A 17,444-nucleotide genomic window follows, 5' to 3' on the forward strand; every position below is an offset into this window, starting at 1 on the left:
GCACTCAATAAATGTTAGATCTTTCCTTCTCCTTACAGTCTCCCATCATTCTCCTTTCTCCTTAAGAGAATGTTGCAGTTGAGAAGGTAGAGCCTTCAGATCCAGAGCCAGTTCTAGGCACTGAGAATTCAGCAATGAACAAAACAGATGAAGCCAGGCTCCCAGGGAGTTCGGGTTTTAGTAGGAGAAACTGACATTTAAATTTTTTTTTCAAAGATTTTATTTATTTATTTGACAAACAGAGATCACAAGTAAGCAGAGAGGCAGGCAGAGAGAGAGAGAGAGGAGGAAGCAGGCTCCCGGCCAAGCAGAGAGCCCGACGCGGGGCTCGATCCCACGACCCTGGGATCATGACCCAAGCTGAAGGCAGAGGCTTTAATCCACTGAGCCACCCAGGCGCCCCTAAATATTTTTATTTAAATAAAAATAAAAAGAATGTCAAGCAGTATCTCCAGGCTCTGTGCAGAAGAACAAAGCAGTAAAGGGGCAAGGAGTCATGGTATTTTAAGTAGCCTGGTTAGAGAGGACAGTTCTGAGGAAGTAGTAGTATTGGAGCAGAAATAAGTGAGGCAGCAAGCCATGGAGCACACCAGAGCTGGAGGAAATCACAAGTGCAGATTGCCATGGCAACATTGTTGGTGAGTTCAGAGGTCAGCAAGCTGGCTTGTGTGGAGGGGGTGAAAGTGGGGGAAATAACAGGAAATGAGGTGAGGAACGGAGGAGAGTAGACCAGGCACACTAAGGTGAGGATTTTGGCTTCTCATCTGAGTGAGGTGGGAGCCATGGGAGGAGTTTGAGCAGAGGAGGGACCTCTGACCTTGCAAGATTCTGTTTCCCTTGGTGGGAAACGGATATAGGGAACCAAGAAGAGGAAAGAGGCCCTGGAAAGCAGCTGATGCAGTAAGTGAGAGAAGGGGGGTGCGGGGACACGACGACAGGATGATGGCTGAGAAGGTGGTGAGAAGTGCAGAATGGTTCTGTGCGTACTTTAAGGCAGAGCCCGGAGGCGTTGGCTGACAGATTGGCCATTGAATGTGAGAGAAAGAGAGGCGTCAAGGATGAGCCCAACTTTTTTGGCCTCAGTGCCTGAAAATACAGAGTTGCTGTATTTTCCTGATCCACTGAGATCAGGAAAATAGAGGAGGGCTAAGAGAGAAAATCCAGAGCTCCTTTTTGAATGTATTCAAGTTTGAGTCATGTGTTGGACATTGAGTTAGGATGTCAAGATGAAAGTTGGCTGCAATTATTAAACCTTTGGAAAACAATCTGAACATAGAGAAGCCAATTCATATGTCATGATCAAAAGAAGAAGGGGAAGAAATTGACCAAGCATTGCTTGAACTTTCCAAAAGAGAACTCCAATTTCTTTTTAAAGAAAAATGGGAGGAAGTAAACAACAGATACGACTTCACCATGTATGTCGCAAACTACCAACCCAAGGACTGAGTAGCAAACTTGAAATTCGTTCTTGGAAAAATATTAAGACCTGGTGCTTTGGAAACAAGGAAATCGATACGTTCAAAAAACAAATGAAATTAAGAGCAGAAAAAGGGAAGTTACAACAAACAAAAAGCAAGATTATTTTGAATAATCAGTCGGTTAAGTGGCTGCCTTCAGCCAGGGTCCTGGGATCGAGGCCTACGTCGGTCAGTCTCCTTGCCCAGTCTCTCCCTCGGCCTGCCATTCCCCTGGCTTGTGTTTGCTCTCCATCCCCTACATCCACTGTGTCAAATAAATAAAAAATCTTTTTAAAAAAATTGTAAAGGGGCACCTGGGGGGCTCAATGGGTTGGGCCTCTGCCTTCGGCTCGGGTTGTGGTGTCGGGGTCCTGGGATCGAGACCCACGTCGGGCTCTCTGCTTGGCAGGGAACCTGCTTCCCCCTCTCTCTCTGCCTGCATCTCTGCCTGGTTGTGCGCTCTCTCTCTCTCTGTGTCAAATAAATAATAATAAAAAAATCTTTAAAAAAATTTTTTTAAATCGTAAATAAAAAAGATTTTTAAAAAAGAAGAAGAGATAGCAAGAAAAAGATCTTCAACATTGGAAAACAGGGTGTAGACAAATGAAGATAGTTTTGCTATTTCTCAGGCCTGGGATGGGTGGAGAAGAGATTAAAATTAAAAGGGCTCAGATGTTGTCATGGGGAATTTACAATGTACCTGGGAACTTGTGTTTCAGAAACTCAACCCAGAGAAGACAACACTATTCCCTCCTCAGAGGGGAATGAATCAGAGAGGACTCCCTGGAGAAAAGTGTCATTTGAGCAAGGCATGGAAGGAAGATTTCAGAGATAAGAGCATGGGCAGCAGAGTCAAGTGAACCCGGGATCAAATCTCAGTTCTACAATTTATTTGCTGTGTGATCTTGGGCAGATGACCTCCCCTCTCTGGGCTCTTATAAAATGAAGCATCTCCCTTTACTTCCCTGTGCTGGTGTGGGACTTACCTTAAAGGAGAAGCTCTGTGGGAGATGCTGTCCTGTAGTCATGACCCTACATTCAGATGTCACTACTATGTGGCTTCAAAGATGTGAGCAGGAGAGATTCTCAAGTGAGATTCCCAAGCAACCCTGTCTCAGGAAACAGCCTGCACTGATGGAAAGATTCCAATCTTCACTGGCCCACCAGGGACTCCTGGGCTGGCTGTTGAGCTTCAAAACTAGCAGCTGGGGCTGAGAAACTCATTTTTTTATTTGAACTCATTTGCATCTGAGTACCACCAAGAGCTGGTGATTACCACATAGGGCACCACGGATCTGAAGGCCATTCTAGGCAGTGGCACCAACTTGAGAAAAGGCCTAGAGACATGAAAATTATACAGCCCAGAGGATCTGTCTTTGTCTCCTGTGGCTGCTAAAAGAAGTGACCATAAACTTAGCATCTCAGAAGAGTACAAATTTATTCCATTAAAATTTTGGAGGTCAGGCACCTACAATCAAGGTGTCAACAGGCCCCTTCCTGAATTCCTTGGCCGATGGCCCTTTCCATCCATCACTCTGATAGTTCTTTCCTCTGTCAAATTTCCTGCTCGTGACTCTGACCCTCCTGCCTCTGTCTTAGAAGGATCCTTGGGATTGCCTTGGCCCCACCCAGATCATGTGGGAAGCTCTCCCCCCCTCAAGATCCCTAATCACACCTGCGAAGTTCCCTTATGTAAGGTCGCATATTCCCTGGTTCAGGCGTTTCGGATGTGGACCCCATTAGGGGCCCTGATTCTGTCCACTGCAGCGGTGTGAACATAAGTGCGTCCAGCAGCAGAGAGAAGCCTTGAATAGCAAGCTAAGGAGCTTGGACATAGACAGTTCCTTCAAAACAGAGCCATAATCTGTCACCTTCTCACCACCTCTGCTAGTACCCTGACCCAACTGTGCATCTCTTCTTGCTTGGACCGTGGCAGTAGTCTCTTCGCCAAAGTGGTAGCTCATGTTCCTTCCCCCTACCCCATAGTCTGGTCTCCACCAGCAACCAGAGGGATCCTATTAAAATCTAAGTCAGATCAAGACATGACTCTGCTCCAAATCAGGTTGCCTGATTTAGGAAAAAAAATTTTTTTTTTTTTTTAACAGAATGCTCACTTGAATTTGAATTCAGATAAACAACAAATAATTTTTATTTTAAAGAATTTTTCAAGATTTTTATTTTTTTCAAGACTTTTCTTATTTATTTGAAAGAGAAAACGAGCAGTGGGGAGGGGCAGGGGAAAAGGGAGAGAGAGTCTTCAGCAGACTCCACACGGACTGTAGAGCCTGGCTCGGGCTCCATCCTGATCACAACTTGAGCCGAAACCATGAGTCAGATGCTTAACTGACTGCACCACCCAGACAAACGTAAATATTTTATTTTTAAGTCATCTCTACACCCAATGTGGGGCTTGAACTCACAACCCCAAAATTAAGAGTCACATGCTCCACTGACTGAGCCAGACATGCATCCCCAACAACAAATACTTTCTTTAAGATTTTATTTATTTATTTATCAGAGAGACAGCACAAGCAGGGGAAGCAGCAGGCAGAGGAGAACAGACTCCCTGCTGAGCAAGGAACCCGATGCGGCACTCGATCCCAGGATCCTGAGATCATGACCTGAGCTGAAGGCAGAGGCTTAACTGACTGAGCCACCCAGACGTCCAAACAAATAATTTTTTTTAAGGATGTCTCAAATGTTGCATGGGACATATTCATGCTAAAAAAACAAACAAACAACTTTTTTGCTGTTTATCTGAAACTCAAATTTAATTTGGTGTATATTTTATCTGATAACTACAGCTCAGAACACTGCCATGGCTCTCCAAACACTTGCTGTGGCCTGGAGGGCTTTCAAATCCAGCCTCCCCGCTACCTCTCTCCCTCTGTCTCACCCTACTTTCCCTCTTGCTGCCTCTGCTTCATCCACATTGGCCTCTTTGCTCTTCCTGAAGTATGCTGAGCATTTTGTGCCTCAGGGCCTTTGTACTTGCTGCTCCCAGTGCTTGGCATGATTTTCTGCCAGATTTAAGCATGACTCCTCCCTCCCTTCCTCAGGCTTGGGCTCAAATATCACCTTACTCAATGGGCCTTGCCTAGCTTACTATATCCCTGCCCCACTCAGTCCTCTTTATCCCCTTTAGGTTAGTCCTTGCCACAACTTGTTATATTGCATATCTTCTCCTTTGCTTATTTCCTGTCTTCCTCCAGTAAAATGTCGGCTCCCTTTGTGTCTCTTGGTCACTGCTATTTCCTCAGTGCCTATAACAGGGCCTTACACATAGTAGGTGCTTAATGAATGTTTGTTTAATGAATAAAGTAATAAATGATATCATTGATCCACTGGATCCAGCTATGCCTGAAGCTAGCTTGCGAAATCCAAGGGTCGCACACAGACCAGTTTCCTTCTAGCCTACACTGCCATCTCTGAGACTAGATCATGGCTGGTGGATTTCTGGCCGACGGCATTTTCATCCTTGCTCTGTGACTCCTTTAGGGCCCGTCGACAGGCGGCTGGCAGTGATCTGCGCAGTTGAGTCCTCCCAAAATACAAGAAGAGCACAGGATTGAGACAGCTGTGAGCCAGAGCGAGGCCGTTGACCAGCGGTTCAGCCTGCAGGGCCCGGGCCAGGAGCCTGGAGTGTGGGGCAGCGGCAGTGATGACCAGCCCCAGCAGGTGGTAGGGGGCCCAGCAGACAAAGAAACCCACCACTACGGCCATGCCCAGGGGCCAACGGTGTCGGGCCGCACGGCACAGAAGGGCACCGTGGCAGCTGGCCACCACCACCAGCGGCCCCAGGAAGCCAAAAATAAAGCGGATGGCAGTCACTGTGCTCTCCAGCACCACAGAGCCGCCGTAGTCCACCACGCACTCCAGCCGGTGAGGGAAATGCTCCTGGTGCAACCGGCGGTAGATGGCCGAGGGCACAGTGAGCAGCAAGGCCACGGTCCAGGCGACCCCGCAGGCCGCCTGCACCCTGCGTGCCCGCCCCGCCACAGCCCCCCAGCTGGGCCTGAAGGCCAGCAGGCAGAGGTCCGCGCTGAGAGCGGCCAGAAGGAGCACGCTGGCATACATGGACAGCAGGATGACCGAGGGCAGCGCCCGACACCCCACCGCCCCATACGGCCAGTGGCCCCTGCGTGCTATGGGCACCGCCAGGAGGGGCAGAGACGCACAGCAGAGCAGATCGGCCACGGCCACATGTAGGAACCAGGTGGCCCCGACCCTCCGGCGGGCCTCTTTCCAGGTCACCCAGGCCACCATCACGTTGCCGGGCACCCCCACCAGGAAGACCGCGGCGTAGAGCAGAAACACGGCGGTGCGCAGTGGGTAGGCAGAGATGCAGGTGCCGTCCATGCAGTCCACGGGGAGATCCGGAACCCCGTCGTAATCCCCATACTCGTAGCTGAGAGAAGTGTTCTCCATCCAGGCCCCAGACACCTGAACGGGAGAGAAATCATGAAAACTCCTTGACAAACCCCTCAGGGTGTAGGAACCCCCACTAGCCTCTTGGAAGCTGGGCCAGGACAGCGTCAGAACTCCAGTGCGTCCTAATATTGGAATTCTAGAAGACTAACATCTTAGAACTCGCTGGGGAGCATCCTGTAATTTGAGAATAGGGCCCCATCAGAACCCAGGCAAGGTCAGAAGACTGGAATTCTAGAACACCAGAGGTTGAGGACACTAACCCATGAGCATCCTGGGATTCTAGAACATTGCAGTGCTAGAACCTGATCATGATAAAGAAAATATTTTGGAATCCCAAAATAGTATACTATTAGAACCCCAGGCGAGGGGCGCCTGGGTGGTCCAGTGGGTTAAGCCTCTGCCTTCAGCTCAGGTCATGATCTCAGGATCCTGGGATCAAGCCCCACACACGTCTCTCTACTCAGCAGGGAGCCTGCTTCCTCCTCTCTCTCTGCCTGCCTCTCTGCCTACTTGTGATCTCTCTCTCTGCCAAATAAATTAAAAAAAAAAAGAAAAAGAACCCCAGCCGATTATTATTTGGAATTCTAGAATAGCATTGTGTGACTCAACATTGGTGTTGATGGAATTTTTTTTTTTTAAGATTTTATTTATTTATTGGGGCACCTGGGTGGCTCAGTGGGTTAAGCCGCTGCCTTCGGCTCAGGTCATGATCTCAGGGTCCTGGGATCGAGCCCCGCATCGGGCTATCTGCTCAGCAGGGAGCCTGCTTCCCTCTCTCTCTGCCTGCCTCTCCATCTACTTGTGATTTCTCTGTGTCAAATAAATAAATAAACCTTTAAAAAAAAAAAAACAAAAGATTTTATTTATTTATTTGAGAGAGGGAGAGAGCCCAAGCTGGGTGAGGGGCAGAGGGAGAAGCTGACTCCCCACTGAGCAGGGAGCCTGATTCGGGACTCAATCCCATGACCCTGGGATCATGACCTGAGCCGAAAGCAGTGAACTAACTAAGCACTCAGGCACCCCTAGAATTTAAAATATTGGAATCCAAATATCCATCAAGAGGGGGAAAGGTTAATACATATTGACAACAAAAGTACTTGTCTTAATTCTTCTTCATTGGTGTTTTTGAATCTTGGTGCCATGAAAAATGTCTCTCCGGAGCAATTATGTCATTTTGTTTTTTACATAAACTCGATCATAAACCCAGACCACGAAGTGCACACATCACGTAGCACCAGCTCTCTGGGCTTCACATTATCACAGCCAGGAGATGGGCACCAAGACCAAGAAACAGAACATTTCTAGAATCCTACTACAAGCAGTTTCTGAAAATCATGATGGCGTTAGGAAAACAAGAAAAATAAAATGTTGAATTCTCTGCCCAGGAGATTCATTCATTCATTCCTTCGTTCATTCCAGAAAGTTCCTGAGTACCTTCTCTCTTCCAGGACTGCTGCACACCAGGGGCCATGACAAACAAAAGAAAAAAATTCTTTTCTCTTGGAGCTGACACTCTAGCGGGAAGAGTCAGATAAGGAAGAAACAAGTCAAAAAAGGAATACATAAGCGAAATACAGTGTCTTAGAAGGTGATAAATGCTAGAGCAAAAAAAAAAAAAAACACCACAGGGGATTTTAAATGAGTGGTCAAGGAGGGGCTTTCTTGAGCAAAGCCATAAAGGAAGTGAGGGACGATCTGAGAGGAGAGAGTTCCAGGCAGAGGGAATAGCCAGTGCAAAGGCCCTGAGGTGAAAACATGATGGTCATGTTCAAGGAACAGTGAGGATGTCAGCGTGGCTGGAATGGAGTTGGTAAGGCAGAGAAGGGGAAGGTAAGAACAGAAAGATATCATGGACCATGGAAGGCGTTGTCAAGGCATTTATCTTTTATGTCCCATGAGATTGGGGCCATAGGAGGATGCTAAGCAGTGAGGTGAGGTGCTATTATCATAGCAATAATAATAATATAATATTGCTATTACTATGATAATAGAATATATAGTAATAGAATACATAATAATGCTATTAGTAATATTAATATATTAATATTATATAATAGTAATATACTAATATATACTAGTATATACTAGTATTATATATCAAATATATTAAATATTATATATTAGTATGTTATATATAAATATATGCTATGACTATATTATATAGTATATAAAAATATATACTATCTATAATATGTTATATACTTACTATATATTTTATATGACATAATATACTATATAAAATATATAATTAGTAGTAGATTACTACATATCCATATAATACATATTATAAAATATTATTACTATAATAGTAATAAAATATATAATATAATATTACTATTACTTACCATTATATTATTATTATTATTATTATTATTATTATTAGAAGCTGTCCTCCATTGAGTCCACTCTGTTATGTGTTGAGCACTGCTCCAGGAACCTTTAAATCTTAAATCGTTTGATTCTTATAACAACCCTCTGATTCTTTATTTTTAACTATTTTTTTAAGATTTTTTCATTTATTCATTTGACAGGCAGAGATCACAAGTAGGCAGAGAGGCAAGTGGGGGGTGGTGAGAAGCAGGCTTCCTGCTGAGCAGAGAACCCCAATGTGGGGTTCAATCCCAGGACCCTGAGATCATGACCTGAGCTGAAGACAGAGGCTTTAACCCACTGAGCCACCCAGGCGCCCCAACCCTCTGATTCTAATACTGTCCTTTTATGCAGGTTATTATTATACCCATTCTGCAGACAAGAAAACTGAGGCCCAGAGAAGTAACTTACCTAAGATCATTCAGGTAAGCAAGTAACAGAATTGAGTTTTGAACCGTGTCAGCCCCACTCTGGAACTCTGGGCCCCAAAACACATTCACCCAAAAACCTTAGATTCAGAAGACACAAGGTGGCACAGCTGGTGGCCCTGAGCAGACCCGGGCTCCGTAACTCGGTTTCACTTGGCTCTCTCTCTTGGTTTCCTCATCTGAGAAGTGAGTCACAGAGGTGAACCTACCTCACCAGTTTGGGGGAGGCCTCGTGGAGGTGACGTGTGATAAAGCTCGTGGCACAGGGAAAGGGCTCAGGCGGATGGTGGGTCATCCCCCCTATGTCAGAATGGCCTGACCCTGAGGCTCCCTGCTGGCTCTCGTGGGTGAGCCAGCACTACCCAGGGCTCTAGGGGCATTGATGCAACAGGAAAAGCAGAGGGGAAGTGGAGTGTTGCCCTGTCCCCTCCTTCCTGCCAAGTAGTTGCCAAGAGGCCCAGCCACTTTGTGTGTGTGTGTGTGTGTGTGTGTGTGTGTGTACATGCGTGTGTGTTTGGAGTTTCGCATGATGCATTCGTAGTATTTTTATCACTAGAGTAAAAGGTGTGCAGCCTTTAAAAATTCAGACCCTCACCAGCTGTGTGATCTTGGGCAAGTCACTTAACCTCTCTGTTCTTCAGCATCCTCTTCTGTAAAAAGAGAATATTACTATTCCTACCTTAGAGGTAATTGAGCAGGTGAATCAGAGTGGAGAGCTGGCTGGACCCAGAGAGCATTAGTCATGTGGAAGTTGCTGGTACCTACTGGTACACAGACACACCCTCTCTCCCAACCCTCAGACCCTGCCCTGCCCAGCTTTTATACTGGTCAAAATCCGGGAACCCTAATGTTGGCAGCTCAACCAACTGTGGTATTTCCCTTTGAATATCTCTGACAGAAATGCAACATCCAACAGCTACTGTGTTATCTCCTTATCTTTTCCACATAACAAGTGTGTTTTCCATCCACTGCCCTATCTGCACACATGTCAGCCCTTTCCTGCAGCCGTTGGAGGGTCAACCCACACGCTGGATGGACCAGGCTCATGAACCAGCGTCAGACTGTAAATAAAGGACGTTTAATGATAGTCACGAAGAGCCTTGTTATTTTATCATCATTTTGTACAGTAAATTAGATTCATGTCTACATAGAAAACACAATTACCATTATTATAATAATTATCATTTTATAATGTTTACGATAGCCGATGACATTTACCAAGTACCTATCATGGATCAGGCGGAGCCCTTATGACAAGCGCCCGAAGTTCGTATTCTTGTGACGCTCCATTTCCCAAACCGGCCGCGGCTTTGGGCTCTGCCATGTCCCTGGCATCTAGAAAACCACGCGGCATCCAGCAAGTGCTTTGTTGCTATTTAGCGAGTGAAAGAATAAAGAGGGAAACTGAGGCACAGAGCGGCAAAGGGGTCACTTCGGTTTCTCTCTCGGTTCCTTGAGCCCACAGGCACCCGTGTGCGTGCGCTTTGCATGGGTGTGTCTGTAAGTCACCCATTCTTGTTGGAACTTCTGTCTAGGGAACCGCGGGGCCAAATCCGCGGACACGTCGCCCCTCCCCCCAGAGAAGCACACACATGCTCCCCCCCACCCCAGAGAAGCACACACATGCTCATCAAAAGACCCGTGCCAGGAAAGACTTTCCTATGGGAAGTCACCCAGTTGTCACCCCCAGGGGAATGCATAAACGTACCCTGGTATGGGGGTGCCTGGGGGGCTCAGTCGGTTAAGTGTCTGCCTTTGGCTCAGGTCCTGGGATCGAGTCCCGCATCCGGCTCCCTGCTCATCAGGAATCTGCTTCTCCCTCTCCCTCTGCCCTCTGCTGCTCCCCCTGCTTGTGCTCTCTCCTCTCTCTCTTGCTCTCAAATAAATAAATAAAATCTTTAAAAAAAAAAGAAGAAGAAGAAGAAGAAACCATAGCGTGGTGTACTCCGGTCGTGGAATATTCTATAGCAGAACAAAGCGCACAGGCGAATGTGGATGGATTTCACACAGACGCTGCTAAGGGAAGGAGGCAGACAGACGCGCAGGGGAGGTGGCTGAGGGATACCATTCACGTCAAGTTCAAAAACAAGCAGGAGAGGTCTGTGGGGGTGGGTAGCAGCGGGTTGGGTGAACAGGGTCACATCGACACTAGGTCTGTGCTCTTCCTTGAGCCGGGAGCCTATTCCCTGTGCACACCCAGCTTGTGGAGACACACAGAGCTTCCCAGCTCTGACGTGTGTGTGTCTGTTATCCGTGGAACTAAAATTAAATCTTCCTTCTTAGGAAGCAGAACTGGTGAGTCAAAAGGCTAGTTAGTTCACTGGACAAGTGGCCGTTGGATGGATTTTCCAGAAAATGCAAGGGCTCCTGGAGTTTGGAGACTGGCCCTTTGCCCTACACCTGAGTGTGCCAGATGTGTGGACAGTTTGACCAGAAGCTTTTCTATTGGGCCGCCCACGAGAATTCCAAGAGCCTGGAATTCCAGTGTGGTGGTCATAAAATCCCACCTCTCCAATTCTCCATCTGATTCCAAATTCTGAAAAGTATTCGCCTTCAAAGCTGAGATGACAGGGCGCCTGGGTGGCTCAGTGGGTGAAGCCTCTGCCTTCGGCGCAGGTCATGATCTCAGGGTCCTGGGATCGAGCCCCATGTCGGGCTCTGCTGGGGGAGGGAGGGAGCCTGCTTCCCCCACCCCCCTGCCTCTCCGCCTATGTGTGATCTCTCTCTCTGTCAAATAAATAAATAAAAACTTAAAAAAAAAAAAAAAAAGCTGAGATGGCCCGATGCCATCCTCTCTCCCTCCGCCCCTCCCTCCGCCCTCCTTCCCTCCATCCTCACCTTGACCAGATGCCACTTGGAAACCCTATCCGGACTCACAGCCAAGACCCAGGAGGGCTGGGGTCGCTCCCAGCGTCCGGCAGCTGGTGAATTCCTGGAAGTCCGTCCCCCTTGCCAGAGCTCCTACGGGACACTGAGCACTGCCACTTCCCGGGCCCCAGCAAATCTTCATAAGCAGGGGGAAAATGGGAATGGCCTTTTCCTACTCCAAGGGTGTGTTTGTCCTGTATTCTTCCCATGACTCACACATCCCAAAATTACTGGGCAGCAAATGAAACTGGAGAGAACTCAGGTGGGTGGAGAGTTGACCCAGGGTCACCAACCCCAGCAGCAATGCCACCAGTTCCTGGAAGCTGGACCTGCATGCGGTCTGACCTCAAAGGCCTGGGGGTCTTGGCTGGAACTCACTCCTCCAGGGGGCCCTCTGACGTCACCCTCAGAGAGCACCCACACACAGCTCGCTACCCTCCTCCCAGCCTCCAGCTGTGTACCAGCCCCCTCTCTCTGCCCTCTGCAGAGCCTTGAAGACAGATAAATATTCCTCCCGCCTTCTGTGGACTGAGGGAGACAGCTCAGGGTCACATTCCCGACAAAAAGGCCAAGGCCACCAACCACAGGGCAGACAGAACCATCCCCTCCATCCTGTTCCCCGCAGCTTCCCGTCTCTGAAATGGGAACATGTTGACCATCGTGGTCCCTAACCTCCCTCCCAGCCCAGGTGTGGGGCTGAGAACGTGAACTTGAGGGCCAGAATGATGAGATTCATAGTCCAGGTCCACCGTGGGTGAGACCGGGGGGCCTCGGCCTCTCTGGGCCTCAACTCCCTCCTCTGTGCAATGGCCGTTCTGCCACCAGCAGCAAATGCGTAAAGAGATTTCAAGCGCTTCGGTGGGTTCCGGGCACATGGGCACATCAGCTATGCCTACTGACATTACTGATGTGTTGAATTAACAAGGATGAAAAGAATACAATGGAACTTAAAATTTCCATTTCAAGAAGGCTTAGCAAGAGGAAGTTGTTCTCCAGTTTCAGAACGCTTAGTCCGTGGTTCTTCTGTGTGTGTGGGTGTACCGTCACTCTGTGCGTGCCTTGGGGTCGAGGGGATAGATTTACACATTTCCTTTGATGTTGTTTAAGGAATAAAATTGTGTTGTTAGAGGAAGTTATTTTGAGTCAACAAACAAGCTCACTATGTGACCTGTGACATGTCCCATCCTCTCCCATGGTGACAGCGTCTTGGCGGAGCCTTGTCCTGGCCCCAGACCCTCCCGATGAGATGACGACAGCAGAAGTGCAGGGTGGGGACTGTCCTTCATCAGCCCAAACTTCCCCTGATCTCAAGTTCTCAGGGGGGTGTCTCTCAGATCAGTAGGGTTTCATAAACACCGCGGCCCCTGAGCCTTGGGGCGCACGTTTCTCACGTTTCTCAGATTTGGGGGTGGGGGTGAGGCTTTCTGCCTGAGCAGAAAGTCAGATGCAAAGTCTCATGTGGGGCCCAATCGCAGGACCCTGAGATCATGACCTGACCCCAAGGCAGAGGCTTAACCCACTGAGCCATCCAGGCGCACCCCGGGGACACAGCTTTAATAGTAAAGGAGGGTCTGCTCTAGGGGTGGGATTTCTTTTTATAGCCACTCCAAAAGATCCAAGTACCAGCCCCTCATCATGGGGGTAGCTAGAAGAAGGAGATCTGAGACAGTGACGTTGACATGGAAAATTGTGGGTCAAAACGGTTGTGGAGCGCCTGGGTGGCTCAGTCCCTTAAGCCTCTGCCTCTGGCTCAGGTCATGATCCCAGGGTCCTGGGATTTAGTCCCACATCGGGCTCCCTGCTCTGTAGGGAGCCTGCTTCTCCCTCTCCCTCTGCTGCTCCCGCAGCTTGTGCTCTCACTCTCTCACTCTCTCACACACACACACACAACTAAAGAAATAAAATCTTTTATTTATTTATTTATTTGACAGAGAGATCACAAGTAGGCAGAGAGGCGGGGGGGGGGGGAGCAGGCCCCCTGCTGAGCAGAGAGCATGATGCGGAGCTCGATCCCAGGACCCTGGGGTCATGACCTGAGTCAAAGGCAGAGGCGTAACCCACTAAGCCACCCAGGCGCCCCAAGAAATAAAATCTTTAAAAAAAAAAATGGGTTGCATTCCAGCAAATCTGTAATGAGAAAACAGTTTAGCGGTTGCCAGGGGCTGGGGGGTGGATGGGGTTTTTTGGGGTGATGCAAATGTTTCAGAACGAGAGAATGGTGACAGTTGCACCCACCGGCAATGTACTAAATGCCATGGATGGTGAATTTTATGTGACTTGTATTTTGCAATTTTTAAAGTAATAAATAATAAGTCATTACACCCCTTCACCCCAAAAATGGGATGAAGTTTGGCAGTTTCTTAGAGTTCAACCTAACCTAATTTTTAAAAATTTTATTTATTTATTTATTTGAGAGAGAATGAGTGAGAGAGAGCGTGGGAGAGGAGAAGATCAGAGGGAGAAGCCGACTCCCCAAGGAGCTGGGAGCCCGAGGCGGGAACTTGATCCTGGAAGTCTGGGATCATGACCTGAGCCGAAGGCAGTCGCTCAACCAACTGAGCCACCCAGGCGCCCAACCTAACCTAATTTTTTTTTTTTTAAGATTTCATTTGCTTATTTGAAAGACAGAGATCACAAGTAGGCAGAGAGGCAGGCAGAGAGAGAAAGAGAGAGAGGAGGAAGCAGGCTCCCCGCCAAGCAGAGAGCCTGATATGGGGCTCGACCCTAGGATCATGACCCAAGCTGAAGGCAGAGGCTTTAAACCACTGAGCCACACAGGTGCCCCCCTAACCTAATTTTTAAATTAATTTATTTTTTTTAGAAATTTTCTTTTTAAGTAATCACTACCCATAAGGTGGGGTTCGAACCTACGACCCCAAGATCAAGAGTCACAAACTCCACCAACTGAGCTGGCCAGGTGTCCCCGACCTGACACAATTATAGAAATCTGGAAGGATAAATGAATGCCTAATATGGGGAAACAAGTCCCTTTTGAACAATGTATATTATTACGTGATATTTGATGCACAGAAAAGAGCGTAGGTAATATCGTGTGAGCTGTCAAGATCAACCGTCAAACGAGCAATCGTAAAAACCACCATCAGTCTTCGAGTCTTTGAATCTCAACATCAAGGCTCAGTAAACTTTTTCAGTAAAATAACAAGGAGTAAATATTTGGGGTTTTGCTGGCCAAGAGGTCCCTTGTGGTCCCTGCCACAGCGACTCAATCTGCCGTGGTGGCATGAAAGTGGCCATAGACTGAATGGCCATAGCCGTGTTTCAATAAAACTTTATTTACAAAACAAGCAGTGGGCCACATTTGGCCCCGAGGCTGGAGTTTGCTGATTCCTGATCTAGGTCAAAGACTCTGAAGTCTTGAAATTACAGACTCGTAGAACATTGGAATCCTAGGCTATTGGTTCCAAGGGATCCAACAGTGTGAGTTGAATCATGGGATTCTAGAACGTCACATTAGAGCTTGGGAGTGTTAGACAGATAGGGCTCCAGCTACTGGGTGTTAGAGTTTCGTAGATGGTTTGGACATTAGTGAAGGCGTTCTCTCAAGTCCTCTGCTGTCCAGTATGGTAGCCACTGGCCCCAGGAGGCTCCCAGGCATTTGGAATGTGAGGGCATCTGAGATGATGTGAGTGGAAAATACACCCCAGACTTCAAAGATGGGTAAGAAGAACTAATGTGAGGGGCACCTGGGTGACTCAATGGGTTAAGTCACTGCCTTTGGCTCAGGTCATGATCTCAAGGTCTTGGGATCAAGCCTCGCATTGGGATCTCTGCTCACCAGGGATCCTGCTTCCCCCTCTCTCTGCCTGCCTCTGTGCCTACTTGTGATCTCTCTCTGTCAAATAAATAAATAAAATATTTTAAAAAAGCAATGTGAGATCTCTTGATAACCTTTTCTATTGATCACCTATTAAAATGATAATACTTTAAATATATTTGGCTTAATAAAATATATCACCCAAAAAATAAAAAAAATAAAATATATCACCCAAATGCATGTTATCTGATTCTTTTGTTTGCTCTTTGCTTATCTCTCTTTGCTTAGCTGCTGGAAAAACGCAAGCTGCCTTTTGTGGCTCACATCATGTTCCTATCAGCTTGAAACCTGGAGTGACCTGATCCTGGAGGTCAGAGGTGTGGGGCCCAGGGAAGGTCACATGACACAGACGCAGGGGAGGAGGCTCTGATCCAGGTCCTGGAGAGCCTGGTCCAAGGCATAGGTGGGTGGGTGGGTGACAGGGGACTTGGTGGTGGGGTGGGGGTGTGGCCGGGGACGGACACAGATAACTCAGCCAAACCCAATTATCCACTTCCTTTCCCACCACTTCCTCTTCGGGACTTGTTGATGCAGCAGATCCCCCAAGCCCCAGATGTGGCAACGGCCTGGCCCTTCGGCCTACTTCCCTCCCCGGCAGGGCTGATCAACACCTCAGAGAAGCCACCTGGATCCACATTGGCTGGCCTCCAAGTGTTTCTAGAAGACCACTGTGGGGTCTGGCACTAGGAACAGCATCTCCTTCCCAGATCAGAGCGAGGAAAAGACCTCACTGCCTACAACGCCCCCTCCAGGAAATCTAACGTCTGGCCAGGAACAGAGATGGAGAGAGGGCGTGGGGGTAATGGGGGGTAGAGGAGGAAGTCAAGAAGGACTTCCTGGAGGAGGCTTCATCCTGACAGAAGGTAGAATAGGGACAGTGCCTGGGTGGCTCAGTGGCTTAAGCATCTGCCTTTGGCTCAGGTTATGATCCCATGGTCCTGGGAGTGAGCTCCGCATCGGAGATTTATCCCTGATAAATGGGGAGCCTCCTTCTCCCTTTCCCTCTGCCTGCTGCTCCCCCTGCTTGCTTGTGTTCTGTCAAATAAATAAAATCTTTTTTTTTAAGATTTTATTTATTTATTTGGCAGACAGAGATCACAAGTAGGCAGAGAGGCAGGCAGAGAGAGGGGGCAAGCAGGCTCCCTGCAGAGCAGAGTGCCCAATGCAGAGCTCAATCCCAGAACCCTGGGATCACAACCTGCAAAGGTGGAGGCTTAACCCACTGAGCCACCCAGGCACCCCAAATAAATAAAATCTTAAAAAAAAAAAAAAAGAGTAGGGACAGGGATGATCTTTTAAAAACAGGCCAGCCGCCAGAAGACCAGACAGAAAGCAAGGCAGAGACCCAAGTCTGGGAAGATGGGGGAGCTTCGACCTGGAAGGGTGTTGGGTGTGAAGGGGGTGGCCTCCAGTCTGGGTCCCAGGCACAGGCTTGGTAACTTCGTGGACTGTAGGGCTTCCCTGGGATGGGGATTAGAGGGGAGGGGAAGGCTTTCAAGAACGTGACAAGGTCAACTGGAGCAAGGTCAGGGGGTTGCCCAGGGCACATCACAAGAGAGAGCCGAGAAGGTATCAGTGAAGCTGTAACTGGGGGCAGCATGTTGGAGACAGAGAACCCCAGAACGCCAGCCTTTAAGGGCTGAGGAAGAAACTCTGCCGATTGGAGGCTGCAAGAAAGGGTCTCAGAGAGAGGACACCCAGCTGTGGGAAGAGGGTGGGGAGGGATGTTGGCTGTCTAGCTAGAAGGGACATCCAAAGGGTGCCTGGGTGGCTCAGTCCTTAAGCCTCTGCCTTCAGCTCAGGTCATGATCCTGGGGTCCTGGGATGAAGCCCCGCATCGGGCTCCCTGCTCAGCGGGAAGCCTGCTTCTCCCTCTCCTGCTCCCCTTGCTCATGCTCCCTCTCGCTGTGTCTCTCTCTGTCAAATAAATAAAACCTTAAAAAAAAAAAAAAGGAAGAAGAAGAAGGGACATCCAAGATCACAGGGGTCTCTTGGGGTGGTACCAGGTGCCTCCCCCCAGACCTGAGGCTTCTGTCTCCGCCAACGACTGTGGTG

At 48.3% G+C, this 17,444-nt stretch overlaps 1 protein-coding gene across 4 annotated transcripts in view; it reads right to left on the reverse strand.

Annotated features, from left to right (window-relative positions):
- Positions 1–3,653: 3,653 nt before the first annotated feature.
- C5AR2 (complement C5a receptor 2) overlaps positions 3,654–17,444 on the reverse strand; it is a 28,184-nt gene continuing 14,393 nt past the window's right edge. Inside the window, exons 1-2 of one of the 4 annotated variants that reach the window (XM_004767498.3) lie at positions 11,525–13,067; positions 3,654–5,900 (exon numbers count right to left, since the gene is read on the reverse strand). In XM_004767498.3, the coding sequence (XP_004767555.1) occupies positions 4,872–5,885 (1,014 nt within the window). In that variant the 5' untranslated portion in view covers positions 5,886–5,900; positions 11,525–13,067 and the 3' untranslated portion in view covers positions 3,654–4,871. The other 3 variants (XM_004767499.3, XM_013064016.2, XM_045077107.1) reach the window with 3 other exon arrangements.

Source organism: Mustela putorius, unplaced genomic scaffold (genome assembly GCF_011764305.1).
Source record: "Mustela putorius furo isolate JIRA1106 unplaced genomic scaffold, ASM1176430v1.1 tig00000196_pilon_pilon_pilon, whole genome shotgun sequence".
In the NCBI taxonomy this organism is placed as follows: domain Eukaryota; kingdom Metazoa; phylum Chordata; class Mammalia; order Carnivora; family Mustelidae; genus Mustela; species Mustela putorius.